The sequence below is a fragment of the Conger conger genome, chromosome 13, assembly GCF_963514075.1.
Source record: "Conger conger chromosome 13, fConCon1.1, whole genome shotgun sequence".
Taxonomy (NCBI): Eukaryota; Metazoa; Chordata; class Actinopteri; order Anguilliformes; family Congridae; genus Conger; species Conger conger.
The window spans coordinates 21,526,018-21,546,443 of NC_083772.1; the positions used below are offsets into that span (position 1 = coordinate 21,526,018).

Here is a 20,426-nt window from a genome sequence, read left to right on the forward strand (position 1 = left end):
GCCTTCATTATTGCCCCTCGGGGACAGATCGTTTTCTGGACCTGAACCTGCCCAATCACCTCCCCCATCACCCTCGACCCTACCTTCACCCCAGCCGCCCTCCTAAAGTCCCCACCTCCCCACCGCAGCGTCCCTGCCCCTGACGCTAACCACGGGCGACACTTCAGGTCCCCTGCGCCATTAGAGGGAGCCGCGCTGTCGATTCCGGGAACAGGAACATTCGTCATGTAATACACGATGTCAGTCCAGGGTGCGGAGGTGCCGGAGCGCTGGGAAGAGTTCTCCCGCGGGTCCACCGCCCAGCAGCCTGACCCGCGTGCCCCATTCTGCACACTATTACACCCGATCGATCGGCCGACTGCTCCCTCACACACACCCAGCCAGTAACGGCACGCTCGTATCACTGCCTGCTTCTACGAAGAAGAAGGCAATCTTCTTGTTGATATAACAAAAGCCTTTCACAGTGGCTTATGAATGGAAATCATATAAGAAGATTGCAATTGTAATATTTTTCCAGGCATAAGCCACTTAAAAAAAGGCTTTCATTTTATACGAGATATATAAAAGGTCTCGGGTCAGTTCCACAGATTAAGCTTAGTCCTGAACTAAACTGAGCTTTGTATGGGTGTTGTACAAGAATCTCCATAAAAAATTTAATTTAGCCTAGGACTAGGGCTTAATCTGTGTCTGCTATACATTGAGTTTAATTAATTCTGTTAATCAAACTCCCTTAGAAATTACACCAGGCAGCTAACGTTTTGTAAGAAACAATTTATTTGAAATATCAATACAGCTGTATGTACACATATTTAAAAAAACACCAGCCATTAAAGTGCACTGTGTTGGTTTATAAACCAGCTCCACAGTGTTCACTCCAATCACCTTTCACCCACAGGATCACAGTTCATCATCTGCATTCTCATTACTTTCTATTTAAAATATTCCATATATATTTTGTGTATAGTGGTAAGATTTCACTTATAAGGTAATAAAAGTAAAAACAAAGGTCTGTTCCAACATATAGGCATTGGATATGTACAGTATTACAGTAGTATATGATATATAATTATATAATTTTTTTTAAACAAAAAGCTTTTCAAGGACAGTATATATTTATTACACAACTGTTTTCTGCTATTTCAACACATCCAAATATGTGCCTTTAATGACTAACATCAGTGTAAAAAAAATATTTTAAAACAGCTTATATGTGGAGCAGATGAAGCTGAGATCAGTACAAACCACAATGGGCTGACAGAATGAAAGACACTAAATGGAAATATCATACAAAATAAATTCAAGTAAAACAGGATTGTTAAAATTAGTAAAAAAACAAAAAACAAAATAAATCCCTTGTCTTCTGGGGTTAAAAAAAAGGTTAATACTGCAGAGGAGTTTGACACAATGTAAACAAGGTACAAATAAAATATTTTAAAATGTGAAAAACTATTAAGGAGTCATTCAATATATACTATACGCTGACCGTAGAAAGCCAAAGCGACATGAACGCGGTCAGACCGCTGTGTTTCACTGGAAAGTGTTTACATCGGAAACACCTGCACACAATCATAACACGATGCATGAGTACAGGAAATCTCCCAGGACTTCGTTTTTTTATTTTTTTATTAACATGGTTTCTTTTACCGAGAGCCCTACAGGCCAAAATAAATAACACACAGCCCTTAGGCGTCATACAACTACTGCACCTCTCTCAGAAAAAAACAGCTTTCAATATTTCTGTGTTCCTAAAATATAAATTTGGCAACAACATTTTTTTGACAGTCCAGATTAGCTGCCCAAGTCCATGTGGAAAACAAGCTGGTCCCAAAACTCTTCTGCATATCATGATTGTACAGTCAAGTCCTTCTCGCAAAGCTTAAAATGGACTCATTTATTCCTATTGACAAACTTTGTAACGTGTGCCTGGAATGAGACTTTAGTAGTTCTTTATTTCTGGAACTGCTTATTTTGGACTGAGTTAGTGTCAGTTATAAAACACTTTGTTTTAATAGGCTGTTCTTTATTGTTGTGTAGACAGACTTTAATGCTCCATGTTTAAAGTAGTGGTGTACAGTGGTGTACTGGGTTAACTGGCTGTAGGTAGGCTGTTTCAAGCTTTGCGAGGGAGGAAACCAGGTTTCTCAGCCTCTTCTTCTGGGGATGTGTCCATTTTCAGACCTCGTCGCCATGGGGATGTGTCCGTTCTCAGACCTGGTCGCTGTGTGGATGTGTCCGTTCTCAGACCTGGTCGCTGTGGGGATGTGTCTGTTCTCAGACCTGGTCGCTGTGGGGATGTGTCCATTCTCAGACCTGGTCGCCATGGGGATGTGTCCGTTCTCAGACCTGGTCGCTGTGGGGATGTGTCCATTCTCAGACCTCGTCGCCATGGGGATGTGTCCATTCTCAGACCTCGTCGCCATGGGGATGTGTCCGTTCTCAGACCTGGTCGCTGTGGGGATGTGTCCGCTCTCAGACCTCGTCGCTCTGGGTGTTAAAATCGTCCCTGCGGACCCAGATGACCTCTTCCCCCTCAGCCCCCTCCGTCGACCCGTTCAGGCCGGACGCGGTCCTCTGATTGGTGGGGGACCCCGGGGGGGAGTGTGTATCCGCAGGGCTCACTTGGGACACTGTGTCCTGAGAGGTTTCCCCCGCACCATCACCCTTACCACTCCCATCACCCACCTCTTCCTCCTCCTCCTGACCCCACTGATCCTCCTGCTCCTCCTGCTCGAGGGACAGGGCACTCACGGGGTCCTCCAGCTCGGGGGTCTCCAGCTCAGGCTCCTCCACCGACGGCTCTTTGGAGGAGGTCTGGCAGAACTCCTCGTCCTCGTCGCTGAGGATGTCAGTCTCCTTGACGTCGGCGGGCTCCTGGTCCTCGTAGCGCTCCAGGTCGAACTGCTCCTCCACCCAGCGGTCCGTGTCTCCTCCCAGAGGCTGCTGGGAAGAGGGCGGGCGCTCCGTCGGGTCGCTGTCGAACACGATGTCCGTGTCGATGGTGAAGCGGTTCCGCACTAGCTTCCGCCGCCCCAGGGTCCGGGCCGGGGCAGACACTGCACACGGGGCAAGAAGGCAGATGGTCATTCTCAGAGTTATAATCACAGGCACCTTACTGCAGGGAGAATTAGACAGGAGTTGAGTGTCTACTAAGAACTGAAACACACCAATACACCACACCAAGAACTCGAACACACCAACACACCACACCAAGAACCCAAACTAGATCTATAAATATAACTATGAATGTGTAGTTTCAAAAATCGTTCTTACTCAAGTGGATGAGTCCACACCACAACTATCACGACAACAACAGTGACGAACGATATCACTTTCAGGATCAATTTCAGTGTGATTTATTTTCCAGCTGCATGAACAATAGAAACGCTGACAGCCAATCAAAATCCATCAGAATTTACATGGGGTCATCTCCAAAATGGCAGACGACATTGCCGAGAGACTATTTACAGAACGTTATCATTTATCAGTGTGGATGCTCACATCGTTATCATTACATTTGTAGTTCTTGTTCTTATTCTCTTGTACAAGGTACTTAAACTGACTGAAATATCCAGTGTATATACATTTTATACATATGATCTGGGTTAGTCACTGTGGATAAGATCATCTCCTAATTGCCCAGAGATCAGCTGGTGTGTCTATGCAGCCAATTCAAAACTGAAAAATGGCTATAATGCCATAAGGGGACATTTCAATTTATTATCTGGATATAATTTCCAGGATATACCGGATTAAAAATGACCCCCAACCTTGTCATTTTTCTTCTTTAACCCCTTATGGGCAGATGCAACCTGCGCGTTACATCTCCCTTACCAGACGGATGCGATGCCAGCCTTGTATTTCAACATATGAGCGTTTTTCAAGACACATGACCGTTGAAATGCATTATGATTTCTAGGCCTTTCTATAGGGTTTTTATATAGGGCGCCTTAATCCATAATGGGTGAAGTAATTTTTCTTTAAATTGTCTCAACTGACATGGAGTACAGAGCATGGGGGCGGTGATGCGGAATGATGGTCAGGTGACTACCTGCGCGGTTCATGGTTGGTCGAGCCCCCTTCAGGGCGCAGAGGCGCTTCCCGCCGAACGGGACGTACTGCTGGCTGGGGGGCAGACTCTCTGTCTTCAGGAGCTGCCTGCGCTGCTTGTCCCGCAGGATAGAGTGCACCGTCTTCAGAAAGTCTTTTTTACTCTCCGGAGAACTGTTGGGTTTCAAAAAAGCCACCGCCCACGTCAAAGACGAGAGACAGACAAACGTATACATGCAGCGTTTTTACATACTTGTGACAAAATTGAAAGTCCTGCTTCAAATGCCTATTCATCCATCTTAGCCAGCTTTCTGGACTACAGTACCCATGATGCACCTCACCTGCAGCAAAGGTGGAATGTTCTCTCTGGCCTTCCCTCTGACTCGGACTTCACGTGAACGATCTCGCACACCGCATTTCCCTCTCCGTCTATGGGGAAAAAACGGCCCACAAACAGGATAAGTATAATTACTCACGTCCTTCAAAGCCAAGCTAAGCTGGTCCAAAATATAAACGGAAATTGGCAAAGGATAAATTTTGCACAGATATTAGGAAGTATTTTTACACACAGAGGGTGGTCACTGTGTGGTATAGCTTGCCAGGACATGTAGGAGGCAGAAAAAGTGGGGGTATTCAAGTCCAGGCCTGAAACGGTGCTAAATATTATTTAGCTTTTAGGCAAACTAAGCAGCAGGTACACTTTAATTCATAATAATTCCCTTATTCCCTTCGAGAGAAAGAGGCAGACAGACAGACTGGCCCCCTGCTGTAAAATCCAGCTATGCCAGCCTGACCAGCTTAGAAATTGGGCATGAGCTGGTTAACCAAGCTGGTCATGAAGCTGTTCTAGCTGGGTATGATAGTATGCTGGTAGCTTATGTGATTCAAAACACAGTTTGAGCTAGTCAAACCATGTCGAGCTGGCAGGTGGTCTGAACTGGTCAACCAGCTGAACCATGTTGAGCTGGGAGCTGGTCTGAACTGGCCAACCAGCTACCAGCTGTTCCACAGAGGGGCAGACAGAGGGACAGAACAAAGGAACAAACGGTTTTACCAGCGCTGGCCAGGGATCGCACTTGGAGGGCGTCGGTGGAGATCATGTGACGGAAGCGGAATGGGTCCTTCTCGTCGGAGACCGACGCTCGATGAGACCCGCCCTGCGACAAACACACACACACACACACGCACGCAGATTACACACCCTGCGTTCACACGCTCACCGACAGCGAGGGAAGGAAGGAACATGGCATATCTTTGCTCCGATTCGATGGGGGGCAGGGGAGTGTGTGGGTGGCACAGTGAAGGTCGGGCTCTAATGGATATCCTGCTTTCCCCGCGGTGCCGGATTAAACGCTAACATAGCGCTTCAGCTAAGTGAAATGCACTGGTCCACTCTGCTGCATGTCAAAGTCACTTAACACAGACTGTACTGTGTGTGTTTGATTGTGTGAGGATGGTGGGGAGAGAGATAGAAATGGAGAGGTATAGACAGATATGGAGATAGAAAGATAGACAGAGGGAGAGAGGGGACAGAGGGTGAGACTGAGAAAGAGAGGGTGGAGAGAGAGAGAGAGAGAGAGAGAGAGAGAGCTGAACTCACTATTTTCTTCTTCTGCTTGGAGCAGTCTTTGTACACGAACACCACGGCTGTTCTGAAGACTGTGAGGGGGGGGGAAAGCACATTAAGATGAGTGTTTGCGCAGAAAGAGGAGAAAAGTACAGTGTTCCCCCTCAGTGTACGTTAATCACAGCACAAAGCACCACTCTCCTCGCTCTTCTGGTCTATATTTACAGGGTCATTACCTCGGAAAAACCACTCATTTATCACAAAGGAACAGAACCGTTTCACTGTTAATATAGCAGCAAAAAAGCATACCAAAGGAATATAACGATGTGCATGCTTTCTCTAGAAAAATCTTTTCCAGATATTTTGAAACCTATCAATCACATATTCAGGGGTTTGATTGATAGGTTTTATTTTGCATTTATTTTAAAAAGCCTTTATTTTGGCCAGAAGGGTTTCCATTAGCAATGGTGATTGCTGATTGTAATCCAGCATTTCTAAAGAACACATCTGGCGATGAAGCATTTATTGAATAAAAATGAGCTGCCCTTTGGCTGAACGCACCGAATGCCACCAGTTCCGGATCTTTCTTCCATTTCCCCAGGGATGCAGGAGGGTTGATCCATGTGACAGTCGTGTGCAACAGCAAGTCCCCCATCGACAGGTCAGCCACCTGAGACAAACACACACCTTCAGTCTGTCTGTTCTGGGTCATGCACACCAATATGCAGACTCATACATACACATGCCCGTTTGGAATCTGCAAAGACACACACACACACACACACACACACACACACACACACACACAATATACATATGAAAATGTCCCCACTTGGTTACTACGTCCCCACATGGTTACTATGTCCCCACTTTGTGGATGTGTAACAACACCATGGTCCACAGTTAGATAGGCAGAGGAGCACACACACACAGCTACCAGCAGATACATGCACATTTACACCATACAGACTTTCACAGGGAAGCAACCCCGAGATCACATAACAGCCTAGTAAACCGTTTCAGACTCTCCAACTAAAGGAAGGATGTCTTCTTCTAGAAAACATAGCAAAAGGAGCCTGTACATGTCCTAACAGTACCAGATCTGGGTGAAAGCACAGGACCAGAGAGGCTGAATCCATTGTGGGGCAACATTGGCTCAGGAGGCAAGAACAGTCGGAGTGTTGCCGGTTCGATCTCGCCCTAGGTGTGTCTAAGTGTCCTTGAGCAAGACACTTAACCCCCAGTTGGCTAACACTGACATTTACAGTAATGTTGATTAATGCTTTCAGTCCCAAGTGGCTCCACCCAAATCGCAAGGGGTTTTGGCTTTGGTTGAGAAAATTGAGAAAGCTGAGAATTTAGTAGGGTTTTATGGCACTCTTATGGCAAGGAAAGGGTTTATGTGCGCTCCCCCTGTAACACCAACGTTAAATGTAATGCGATGTAGATGTGGGCAAGGTCTAGGGCAGGACTCATAACATAACATAACATAACATAAGGTAATGGGGAGAACAGGCCAATCAAGCTTGCAAAGTGTCCCTGAGCAAGATACCTAACCCCTAAATGCTCCTGACGAGCTGGTTGGTGCCTTGCATGGCAGCCAATCGCCATTGGTGTGTGAGTGTGTGTATGAATGGGTGAATGAGAAGCATCAATTGTACAGCGCTTTGGATAAAGGCGCTATATAAATGCCAACCATTAACCATTATAGCGGTTCCTGTGGCCTCACCTCTTTCTTGTCGCTGGTCTGCTCGGCGATGAGCTGGTCGAACACAGCGCCATACTCCTCATGGATCTTCTGCATCTCGTTGATGTGGCTCGCCACCTTGTTCATGGCTTTCACCGCAACTGCAGAAAAAAACAAAACAAAACCCGAATATGATATCCAGCAGGATTACAAGCCCCAGAAAACAAACACAAACAAACTGGCCCAGATCTAAAATCCTCCAAACAAACACACACAAACAGAACAGCAAAGCAAGCACAAGCAAGCACAACAAACACAAAGCACAAACAGCCACTCATTGTTACTGTCCTTATCACTGCTGAAAGAGACACCATGCTCACACACACACACACACACTCACTTGCACGCACGCGCACACATGCGCACACACGCGCACACACGCGCACACACACAAACACACACCAACACACACCGTCCAGGTGGTAGTGTTCCTCGCTGTCGGGGTCAGTGAGGGAGTACAGCTCCTTCAGAAGGAGGGGGTACTTCAGCACTCTCTGGATGGGCTTGATCAGATAGGACTCCAGTGTGGAGGAGTGCTGCTGTCTGGGGTTCCGGGCATCCAGGAAGGCCTTGAAATCGGGATCCGTCTTCGCTGAAACACAGAGATCCAGGGAGATTCGTTCAGCCACTGAGTCACAGTTCCCGGTACAGATTTGGGGGCTTTGAGTACTGGCAATTACTTAAAAATCACATTACATTACAGTGTGAGGAGGTGGTTTCTCTGTGATTCAGTTCAGGGCCTATTCCCAGAAAGCTGCTCTTTATTTTTTACAAACGACGCTCCGCGGGAATATTGACCAACCGCAGTTCCACCGTGACAGCCGGCACCAGAGCTGTGGAATGATCTCCTCTGGAGAGGGACACGAGTGCGTAAGAGTAAACGGTGAGTTGAAAGGAAGCAGAGAACATCTGCACTCGTTTTTCTCGGCAGATGTTTTTCAGATCTTGGCGCTCTACACGGACACATGAGAGACATTAGCGGCCAGAGGCGGCAGAAGGTGGGGAACGAGGCGACATTGGCTCAGGAGCAGTCGTCTGACAGTCGGGGAGTTTGCTGGCCCTGGGAGGTGTCCCTGAGCAACACATCTAACCCCCAATTGCTCCTGATGAGCTGGTTGGTGCCTTGCAGAGCAGCCTATTGCGTGTGTGTGTGTGTGTGTGTGAATGGGTGAGTGAGAGGTATGAATGAGGTGATTGTGAAGCTCTTTAAATAAAGGCGCTATTGGGCTATTGGCCTAAGGCGGTACCTTTGACGAGGACCTTGGGGACCTTGGTGTGTCCGGCGCAGAAGGCGCTGTAGATCTTGAAGCGGTCGGCGTAGTACAGGAACGACCCGCCCAGCGAGAAGAGCACTTTCTGTGGGGAGAGGAAGAGAGGGAACATTTCATCAGAGAGAGAACGGCGGTTAACCCCACAAAAACACGCTTCACTCGCTGACCTACTGCCACGAGGTCCCTGAGCGAGCGCTAACAACTACAGCCAGGCCGGAACCTTCGCTGAATAAACACGTTCAAACACTTATGACCTCCCTGGATACAGCCCGTCTAAGAGGCAGGATTAGACGCAGATTTCCGATGAACAATGGTTCCTTTTTGTTTTGTTTTTTTTACCTTAAACTGATCCACCCTCTCAAGCCGTTCCAGATCTGGAACCAGTCTGGTCCCGTCTTCCAGAGTCTTGAGAAATTCCACCTGGAACTCCACCATTTCGGCCAGATTCCCGAAGAGCACGTCCAGCTGCGGGGGAACGTCGGGAACGTTAATCTCATTATTACATTACATTACATTATTGGCATTTGGTAGACGCTCTTATCCAGAGCGACGTACAGTTGATTAGACTGGAGCAATGCAGGGTTAAGGGCCTTGCTCAAGGGCCCAACGGTTGTGCGGATCTTATTGTGGCTACACCGGGATTAGAACGACGGACCTTGCGTGCCCCAGTCATTTACCTTAACCACTACGCTACAGGAATTACCAGGGTCAGCCTGATCCCACTTCAGGAGCTACAGACCTAGGGGGGTCAGTTATTTACCTGATGCGCTTACACAAAGCAATTTACAGTTGAACTTAAACTAAGCAGGTGACAATCCCCCCTGGAGTAATGTGGGGTTCAGGGCCTTGCTCAAGGGACCAACAGCTGCACTGATCTTATTGTGGTTACACTTGAACCACCAAATCCCAGTCCAGCACCTTAGCCACTAGGCTATAGGCGACCCCTACATTAGGAACGTTTTCTTATGAGCAAGAAGATGATTCCTCTTTCGAGCCAGGGCTTTAATCGTTCCCGTTACAGCTTTTGCCTTTAAAGCCGACAGACCCTTTTCACCAAGGCGGCCAGTACAGAGTGTAAAATGTCAGCAGCTGCACTTTTTAAAATCCCCCCCTACACACACCTCCCACATACACTCTCTCCTCCAGATATCATGTCGAAACATTATTCCACATAAAAAAGCATTAAACACTTGAGCTCTGGCATTTTAAAAATAGACAGCGTTCCCCCGCCCTGCCTCCCCAGGGGTGGGGGTGGAAGGAGGATTGGGGGGGGGGGGTTTGGGAGGGTGTTGACATACCTCATCCTGTGTGAGGAAGCTTTCTTTCTGCAGCGGAGTCAAGTACCTCTCGATCAGGCAGTTAAGGTCCTGGAAGATAAGAGCGGGGTCCCGTTTGTTTAGAGTTTGCGATGACACATCGCTTCGCGTACGCAGGGCGTAAATATGTACACGTCGCTCAGGGTCCCAGCAGATGCTTTACAGCAGGAGACCGTGTTAATCATCACGACAAGCCGTGCTAACGTGCTAACGCGCTTCAGCCAGCCAGCCGCCCAGGGCTAATTAAAGCGCCGCAGAATGTTAGCTTTGTCCCGTGCTCTTAGAAGTGTGTGTGTGTGTGTGTGTGTGTGTGTGTGTCTCTCTCTCCGTGTGTCTGTCTCTCTGTGTGGGGGTGTGACTGTGTGTGGGTGTGTGTGTCTCTGTGTGTGTGTGTAGTTCTGCCCTTCACTGGTTTATGGTGTATGTATCCAGCCTGTCTTTTCAAAAGCATCTCCCACCCTATATCAGACCACAGGGAGGATGAGGATTTTTAATTATTATTTTTTTTACTGTCTTTTTATCTTTTTCACTGTAAAGTGAAATGCCCTCAAACGTCCTTGCATATGCATAATTTGGGCTTGAGGCAGACTTTTCCTTATTGGCTCCAGTATTTCACCGATTCATCTCCGCGCTATTAAAATATCCACCGTGCTCCTGGAGGGGAGAGGCGAGTGCAGCCCAACTCCATCTGGAAGCAGCACGTCTATTTTCAGGCCTGAAATGTTTCTCTACCATTAAACACAGAACGTGTCATTAGTAGGAGTAGAGTACAACCCGCAGCACAGCCACTTCTAAACTATATATAATATAATATATAACTAATATAATTATATTAATACATAATCACTACAGTGTACATAACTACTGCTACAGTACACTGCTACACTGTACATACACTACTACTACACAGTACATACACTACTGCTACAGAGTACACTATGGCTACAGTGTACATACACTACTGCTACAGTGCAGTTTACATAAACTAGTGTTGCAGTGCTGATCAGATTGTTTCACGCGTCATTTCCCTCTTTACATTCAGAGCCTGACTGCAGGGTTTATGATGCACCACTAGAGATACTATATATCTGAGCGGGAGAGGCGGGTATGTGCTCGGGCAAACGGCCATTTCGCCGCTCCAACAAAGCCATTTTGAAATTGAATTTGGAGATTGCACAACAATAGTCAACCCTCAGAATCCACAGGGCTGGAAGACTGGAACCTGGGCTCAATCCCCAGCACTGACTCCACAACACTCCCAGAAATCAGCCACCAAGCATCCTGACACTGGTTAGACGTCTCATCACATTTGCTCACGGAGGTGGATATGATGGTGGGGCCGAAACTGTAAAATTTTGATTACAGTAATTTTGATTTTTTTAAAAAATACAAATAACATAAAAATAATAATAGTAATAATAATAATAATAAAAAAAATGTTTGCATCATAACTTGACATTGATCAGCCTTGTAGCTGAAAACAGACCATGGTCAAATACGCAATTCTTTCGGATTCAAATACTTTTCTATGTAGGAAAACCTGTGAAACCTACACTCAAAAAGTAGAAACCCCACATTCCGGTCCTCTTGGTTGGCTCAAGTGTACCAGGCAATATCAAATGGAGCACAGAAAAGCAATTGAAGAAAGAATTGAATCTAAAATATTGGCGTATTTGACCCAGGTCTGGCCGTGACGCAGGTAGAGAAAGTGAGGCGAAGGGGCACGGGCAACGGTACTGACTTTGACGTAGGTCCTCTCCGTCTCCACCAGCTCGCAGATGACCTTGCGGAGCTTGTCGGCGTCGGAGAGCTGGCGAGGGGTGGCTGCGGGGGGCTGGGGAGACTCCGGGCTGCAGGGGGCGCACTCCGACGGGTCCATGTCATGGAGGCTCCGGCAGAACGCAGCCACCTGCTCCGTACTCTGGAGAGAGGGAGGGAGAGAGAGAGAAGGAGAGGGAGAGGGACAGAGAGGGAGAGAGAGAGACAACAAATGTGCCGTGAGACAATTAAACCAAGCAGAATGTTAGGTAAGGTGAGTTTCAGCCTGAGCTGGGTTCACTGGTTGTAAAGCACTTTTAAGGCTGTAAGTTACTGATCATCACTATGTGACAAACCCGCAGACGGTGTTACCACCATCATGGTCAAAGCAAAGGTAGAAGCACACCAACGCAATAGCTCAAGGCGCAGAATCAAAAAGAGCAGAAACTATGAAAGAATCACACACTTGATGGAATGCGCCATCAGTTTGAAACCAGATCGGTTGTTTTCCCCGAATAAAAAGTCACCTAATGTGCTATAGATTCTTTAAGCAACCATAATCATAAACCACATTGATCTGCTGGAAGTGGCCGCTTCCCCCGTGTTCCGCTCATGTTCAGTTTGTTCCTGACAACGGCACAAATCGTCTGCATTTCTTCAGCGAGTTTTTTTTTAAGACATATAGCCATGGAAGGAGGAGGGTATTGCATTCATTGTGTTGCAATCCATATAATTAAGGTAGTTCAGAAGAAATAATGGGGTAGGTGTTGTAGCCTAAATAATTTTTGTCATGTAGGCTGTAGCCTAACGTAGACTCTCTGTGTTCAGAGAGCTAAAATATCAAAGTTTCATGCACGCCACCTTTTATGGCTCAGAGTGGTTTCACTTTTAGAAACACGGCGACTGGTGGTTGATACATGTCCCCTGCGCTGGCGTGAGCAGGGCAACATCCGACCTATTTCACACCCGACTAAAAAAATACTGAAGTAGGCCTAATCCATCCTCCGGAGAATAGTAAGGGCATTTTTTTCTACATAACTAGGTACAGAGAGTTACGAATATTGTGGACAGCACTTTGTGACTGGACGTCCAAATGAGGAGATCAACAGCAAAATGTTAAAGCTTGCCGTTGGCTTGAAGAAATGGTATCCGATTTCCAGCAGCAAACCATTATTTATTGCGGTAGCTGGCTTACTGGTATGGGTAACAAACTGGAACATGACACCACTGTATTTTGAATAAAATGTACCACCTTTTCCACGGTATACAGCTGAGTCAGCCAAAAGCCTATTTGCCTTTCTCAGCAGGAAGTCAAGCAGCACCACTTCCTCCTTTGTGAAGATGCTGTATTTTGGCCCATAAATACTGAGTGCGTGAGAATACATTACATTACATTACATTATTGGCATTTGGCAGATGCTCTTATCCAGAGCGACGTACAGTTGATTAGACTAAGCAGGAGACAATCCTCCCCTGGAGCAATGCAGGGTTAAGGGCCTTGCTCAAGGGCCCAAAAGCTGTGCGGATCTTATTGTGGTTACACCGGGATTAGAACACTGTGGAACGTGGAACACTGTTTCTGACACCCCACAGAAAGAGCGCCCCTCCCCCCGCTGGATCCAGCTGTGCTGTGCGTGTGTCTGTGGCTCAGGTCCCCTGTGTAATCCCAAACTGCAGATCACATGACCGGTAGTCAACGGGGACCTCGAGCAGGACCTGCCAGCTACCTTTGGGGAAGAAGTGAAGTGAAATAAAAATAAAAATAAAACTACATCTGCCCACTTCGATTCCGTAAGGCTCTGGAGAGCACAAAGGTTCAGCACCTTGAAATACACGCCCACACACAAATGCATATACGCACGCATGCACACACGGAGCAGGAGAGAGGGAGAGACAGACTGAGAGTGGGGAGGGAAAGTGAGAGAGAGAGTGTGAGAGAGAGAAAGAGTGAGAGACAAGGGGAAGATCAGGAAAGGTCAGCGCATTTACAGTAACCAGGGGAAGTGAGCATTAGCTTCAGCATTAGTGATCACTCAGGACAGACACGGCTGATGGCAGTCTGCCTGAGACGCAGCTGTGGGGCATAGCCCGTAGAGCACCATCCACACACACACTGCGACATCGCTGGATCAGACCCGGCTCAGCGACCTTCGTTGCACATCTCTACCTCTCTGTCCCTCCCGCTCTCTTTCTCTCTCTCTATCCCTCTGTCCCCCTCTCTCTCTATCCCTCTCAGTCCCCCTCTCTCTCTCTACCTCTCCCTTTATGTCCCTCTCTTTCTCCCGCTCTCTCCTTTTCTCTCTCTTTATCTCTCTTCATCTCTCTTCATCTCTCTTTATCTCTCTTTATCTCTCTTTATCTCTCTCTCTCCGCCCGTTCCTCCCGTCTCTACACCGTACTGTCATAAAGCTGAAAAAGCCGGAGAACATGAAGAGATGAGTATTACTTACCCCGCAGTCCGTCCTCCCGTTTGAATGCAGTGCAGGGAGAACCCAGTTACTTATGACAGCAAGGTGAGGACAGAGAGAGCGAGAGAGGCAGATAGAAAGACCACATAAAAATCCGTTGCACTCATTTGTGCTATTTTCAGCTTCTACCAGGAGTCTCTCTCTCGCACTCTCTCTCTCTCTCTCTCTCTCTCTCTCTCTCTCTCTCTCTGTCTCTCCCTCCCTCCCTCTCCCTCTCACCCCTCCCTACCTGGTTCCATTTCTTGCAGGTTTTTCATACTCCAAAAAGAAAGTAAAGAACAGGTGATTTGTGTCCACTGCCAGGCGTTACCTTGGAAACGCGCACCATGCCCGCCTGGCCGTGTCCGCTGTGTTTCAGGGTTACTGAGTTGTGGTGAAAAGCGTAAACACGGGCCACCGAGCGAGCCTGTACGACAGGTCACACGAGCTGAGCGTCAGCGTGAGTCTGTGACTGCAGCACTGACACACCTCCACCGCAAGACACTCGCATTTATTTACCGTAGTGTTCCATCCATCCGTCACTACACCCAGTCACAGGAGGTATTAACCCTCAAGGCAGGGACTCATTGACTCTGGCCCTCCAGTGCAAATCCCAGGTAAAAAGTGCTGATCGGCCGGACTGTGTTCACACGTGACTCCCAGGTAAAGGGCCGTGAGGTGCTGATCCCTGCTTTTAAAGTGTGGGGTTTTTTTGGGGGGGAATGCTGTTGTTTTTAAAGTCAGTTTTCTAGAACTCTGCTACTTTCAATCACCAGTAGTGATGGTTACATCATCATTAGAATGTTCAGTTAAGAAGTATTCGTTTCCTCATATCTTTAGTCTCAGGACAGAAACTAATGATATGAGGAAACAGACTGGTAACTGCGTTAATAAGAACTGTGTGTGTATGAACAGACAGTTCCTACCTTGTGAAATTACCAGTTAGACCTGTGTAAGGTGTTGAAGCAGCACTATTAATAGTGGAAGTTTTTAGGCCAGAAAGCAGTTCTCCGCAGTAATACCGGTAAATTCTCCCTGGAGTGGAAGTATTCAATCTGGGCTTTGCCTCACTCATTCTCTCCATCACCGTAATTCAAACAGCACTCTCCACTCGTACGCTGTCCACACCGTGGTATGCGTCTGTGTGCATGACTGCCTACAGACCATCCTACAGACCGTCTTATTCTGTGCTCTAACCACAGAGGCAGTACACACACACACACACACACACACACACACGCACACATACACATACACAGACATGTGTGTGTGCGTGTGTGTGTGTGTGTGCGTGCATGTGTGCGTATGTGTGTATGTGCTTGTGTCTTGAGTCTGAGCGTGTGTGTGCTTGTGTCTTGAATCTGAGCATCTGAGCGTGTGTGTGTGTGTGTGTGCTTGTGTGTCTGAGTCTGAGCATGTATGTGTGTGTGTGTGTGTGTGTGTGTGCTTGTGTCTTGAGTCTGAGCGTGTATGTGGGTGTGTATAAGTGTGTGTGTGCTTGTGTGCTGAGTCTGAGTGTGTATGTGTGTGTATGTGTGTGTATATGTGCCTGTGCTGCCTGTGAGAGGAGAGGTTCTCCTGAAGAGCAGCTGGAGATCATATGAAAACAAGCAGATCGATGCCATCCCGCGCAGATATAAATACACATGCCTTTTCATCCACCAGCCGCGAGCCTTTCTGTTTGTTCTTTTAACTCTGCTCAGATATCAGTCCAGACTGAAAGCCCAATTTAGTGCAAGTGATAAAGTAGCAGTCTGGCGCAAACAAGCCAAGTGCTGTAATTTCACCCTGAGCCGAGATTCTGATTCATCCGAACACAGAGTGAAAAACCCCATCGCAACGCACTGTGATTTACCCCGCCACAAGTCCCTCCTGCTCCTGAGCTGTTCATTATATCAGAGTAAGAAAGAGCGATATTCACTCTCAACAACCCAGATTTCTGTTAAACACGCTACTTCAATTCAGGGCATTAAATGGCACGCATTATGTTCAACAGCAAGCACAACAGACTGCGATGAACAGGACGACCGTCTTATTCCATTAATGCGTTCTTAATGCCGTGTCCGTTCAGCCATTAATGTGGACTGCCAGTCATATATCCTTCTCCTGCGTGTTTACGGACATTTTGAGCAAATGGGCATCTCACTCTTTTTTCCCTGCGCTCCTTACTGGAGAAGAAAAATCTAATTCATTGTTGCAGCCATATACATATTCTTCTGGTTCCTGCCGAATCAACTGTTAAGCAAAAAGCTCTTTATCATACAGCTGGGCAAAACAACTTAATCTGACTGATGACGAACAAACAGACACAAGCACGCATGTGATTGCTATCGTCATCCCTTAAGTGTACATCACAGAAGTAAAGTGTAAAAGGTACATTCAGCTATCACCAGATTGAAACACCAGCTATCAGCTGTTTCAAAACAAAGTCTGTGCTGGCCGATCCAGGCAGAGTATGGGGCTGGTCTAACTGCTACACCAGCTACCAGCTGTTTCAAAACCTAGCTTGAGTTTTCCCAGCAGGGATCATCTTTACAGCGAGTGGCATCACTTTGGCTCAGGTGAGGATTCTCTCTGCGGGTTTTCCCGGGGGGGCCTCTGTGCGACCCCCCCCCCCCCCCCCCCCAGCAGGTCCGTCTCAGCCCACCCGCGGGGTTAGAGACGGACTCAGAGACACGTCCGTCTGAAAGGGGAAGATAAGAGCCACACTTCAGCCACAGAGCCGCTTCACAGCCAGAGAAACACGGCACCTCTAAAGCTGTTTCAGCACTTCAGTCCGCATCGTGAGGAACAGAAATCAGCGACTACGCCTCTGTACGCGCGTAAACCCTTCATTATCCCCGCAGAACAACAGCAGATTATGTCACTTCATCTGGCACAAACAAGAGCTGAACAGCCGTGGTGCAGCGCGGAGACGGGGAGAGGGCTACAAACGGCAGCAGTGCGGTACGAACACCAAGTAACAGCCCACAGAACACAGGTGTGCACGTGGTAACACACACTCACACACACTGTCCATGTCGAAACTCTTCCTGTAAAGCTCTAGTATACAAAGCCTATATTCAGACATACTCATACACACACTGTATATACTGTTGTATATAGAATCTATATTCATACAAACTCATACACACGCTATATCTGCTGAAGAGTCGATATTCAGACACACTCGTACGCACACTGTGTAGGCTGTTGTATATAAAGTCTATATTCAAACAGAATTTACTGCAAACAAGGACATCTGTTGCCATAAAATATAGAGCATGGTATCAGCATGACATCCTGCATATGTTTTTCTGCTCCGTGTTATTGAACTACACACTCATATGCCCCAGATAAAGATGGAAAATAATATGCTGTAATATTCTGACAGAAATAAGCCTGGATGCCGTTTGTGGCATATTTTTAATCTTCAGAGACCGAATCAAAGGGAAAAGTGGATTTTCTCGGAACAAAAGAAGAGTGATCTTACGTAATCAAGGTCGGGGGTATAAAGCAAGCCCACACAGTCACTCCAGCAAGTCAGAACAGGCGAATGAAAGATGATGTGAGTAGGCACTGCAGAATGACATCACCAGCACACAGACACAGTGGGGTGAGGGGTCAGTACACAGACACAGTGGGGTGAGGGGTCAGTACACAGACACAGTGGGGTGAGGGGTCAGTACACAGACACAGTGGGGTGAGGGGTCAGTACACAGGTACAGTGGGGTGAGGGGTCAGTACACAGACACAGTGGGGTGAGGGGTCAGTACACAGGTACAGTGGGGTGAGGGGTCAGTACACAGGTACAGTGGGGTGAGGGGTCAGTACACAGGTACAGTGAGGTGAGGGGTCAGTACACAGGTGGGGTGAGGGGTTAGTACACATGTGAGAAACACAGATGAAGATTCTCACAGCCACTACCATTTAATCTGAGAGATGTTTCTGTACTGCAAGTGGAATCAGTCCAGAACAGCCTCTCTCTCTCTCTCTCTCTCTCTCTCTCACACACACACACACACACACACACACACACACACACACACAAACACACACAAACACACACAAACACGCGCGCGCATACACTCCCCTCTCCCCCAGTGCCTGACAGGGTGCATCAAACCTGCACGCAGGACAGATATAAACACGGAGAGACACACACAGAAACACATACAGTGACAGGAAGCATCGGAACTGTGCAGGACAGAAATAAAAACAGAGAGACACACACGCACAGACACACACACATACACACACACACATACACACAGAGACACATACACACACATACACACACACACACACACACACAGAGACACACACGCGCACACACACACACACACAGACGCAGACGCACACGCACACACACACACAGTGCCTGACAGGGCATCAGAAGCGCGGGGCAGAAATAAACACAGAGACACAGTGGAGATCAACAGCTGCACCTCCCTGCAGTGCGTATGCCTGTCACACAGCCTGAGTGACAGCCTCACCCCGTATCACTCCTGTGCCCAACCCGGCCGGACTGCAACAGAACCTGAGTTCCGGCCCAGCAGCACAGAACCTGAGTCCGACCCAGCAGCACAGAACCCGAGTCAGGCCTGGAAGCACAGAACCTGAGTCCGACCCGGAAGCACAGAACCAGCACAGAACCTGAGTCCGACCGGGAAGCACAGAACCAGCACAGAACCTGAGTCCGGCCCGGAAGCACTCGGACACGGCCGGCAGAGACTGGACATGGTGCGCAGAGACTGGACATGGTGGGCAGAGACTGGACGCGGCCGGCAGAGACTCGGACGAGGCGGGGGACTCACCAGGTGCAGCATGTCGTAGATGGACTCTGAGGAGCTCTTACTGCTACTGGACCGACTCCGGCGGAGGATGGACATGTTGGAGAGAGGAGCTCAGAGAGAGAGGAGGAGAGAAGAGAGGAGAGAGAAGCGAGGGGAGGAGAGGAGAAAAGAGGAGAAGGGGGAGCTGGTGGCTCTGGGCTCTGGGAGAGCGGGAGAGCTCTGAATCTGCTGCTCCAGCTCCTGTGAGCCCTGCCTCTCTGCCTCTCCCCCGCACCCTCCTCCTCCTCCAGTCTGCTTTCAGCCAGCAGAGCCCAGCATCCTCTCTCTCTCTCTCGCTCTCCCTCTCCCTCTCTCCACTGTGTCCTCTCTCCCCCTCTCTCTCTCTCCTCCCCCACTCTGTCCTCTCTGTGTCCTCTCTCCCTCTCTCTCTCCCCCCTCTCTCTCTCTTACTCCCCCCCCCACTTTGTGTGTGTTTGTTTACATGTGTGTGCCTGTGCCTGCACGTGTCTGCGTGTGTATGTAACACGTTAAGATAGGCCAGCTGCAGTGGAGAATCAGGAGCAGAATGTGTGATCAGCTCTCCGAGCGGATGGACAGAGAGAACAGGAACAGCAGATCAGAGAGCAGCTGAGACGGACAGATCCAGACTCATAAACACAGCCCTCCTCAGAACACGTGCACCGGTAGTATTAACGTCTCCCTTAAGCAGCCTAATTTACACATCTAAAACATGGACCTACAACACCGTTTGTCTCCTTTGAACAGCTGCTCATCAAGCCTGTAAGGTGTGGTCACAAATACGCCATGAGAACCTTCTTAACTTTTAACATTCCAACGCTGATGTCACAATCACTGCCGGTAACTGCTAAGCGAGTTCTGGAATGCTGATTCAGAAGTTTGAAACCAACAACATTCCAAAATCACCTGCTCTTCAAAGGGTTAGAGAGCAGGCCATTCTGGGTGGGGGGGGGGGGCATTCTGGGGATTTGGGGGGGCTATGACATCAGGCCCTGAGCAAACAGCAGCCATTTCAGGGAGGGGCAAAGGGCAGCTGGGGGTCGGGCTCTGTTGGGGGGCGAGGCTAAGAGGAGTGAGGGCAGGGTCTGAGGCCAAACCCCTCTGTGTCGCTCTGGTGTGGTGCGGCTCTCTCATTGGCAGTCCTCCAGAGAAATGCAGCCCAAATACACCAATGACATGCAGAGGACTGGCAGAGAACAGCACTGGCAGGACACACAGCAGTGTGGTCCAACTGTCCTATCTGGGTGTCATGTGTATGCTAAAAGGCCCTATCCAAGTCTACCCCGAAAAGTGCAACAATGCCAGGAGGTGTTCAAGTGTTAAAAAGACAATGAATGACCCCGAAAGTCTGTGGGCTGAGGAAAGACTTAATGAGCCCAGTAAAAACACAGTGACCTGCTGCCTCTGCAGGCAGGCGTTTTACCCCACTAAACAAGGAGCACAAACGCACAAAGCCTCAGGAATCTGAAGAAGCTTTGAA

At 48.2% G+C, this 20,426-nt stretch overlaps 1 protein-coding gene across 6 annotated transcripts in view; it reads right to left on the reverse strand.

Moving 5' to 3' along the window:
* Positions 1-756: 756 nt before the first annotated feature.
* LOC133108198 (rho guanine nucleotide exchange factor TIAM1-like) overlaps positions 757-20,426 on the reverse strand; it is an 82,758-nt gene continuing 63,088 nt past the window's right edge. For 2 of the 6 annotated variants that reach the window (XM_061217647.1, XM_061217648.1), the window contains 12 exons: positions 11,690-11,869; positions 9,931-9,999; positions 8,972-9,097; positions 8,609-8,717; positions 7,774-7,953; positions 7,344-7,462; positions 6,176-6,284; positions 5,648-5,706; positions 5,102-5,204; positions 4,389-4,476; positions 4,049-4,221; positions 757-3,053 (listed from right to left, as the gene is read on the reverse strand). In XM_061217647.1, the coding sequence (XP_061073631.1) occupies positions 2,470-3,053; positions 4,049-4,221; positions 4,389-4,476; positions 5,102-5,204; positions 5,648-5,706; positions 6,176-6,284; positions 7,344-7,462; positions 7,774-7,953; positions 8,609-8,717; positions 8,972-9,097; positions 9,931-9,999; positions 11,690-11,869 (1,899 nt within the window). In that variant the 3' untranslated portion in view covers positions 757-2,469. Of the gene's footprint in view, positions 3,054-4,048; positions 4,222-4,388; positions 4,477-5,101; positions 5,205-5,647; positions 5,707-6,175; positions 6,285-7,343; positions 7,463-7,773; positions 7,954-8,608; positions 8,718-8,971; positions 9,098-9,930; positions 10,000-11,689; positions 11,870-13,433; positions 13,568-14,484; positions 14,545-18,949; positions 19,172-20,426 lie in introns of those variants that run through there. The other 4 variants (XM_061217652.1, XM_061217650.1, XM_061217651.1 and 1 more) reach the window with 4 other exon arrangements.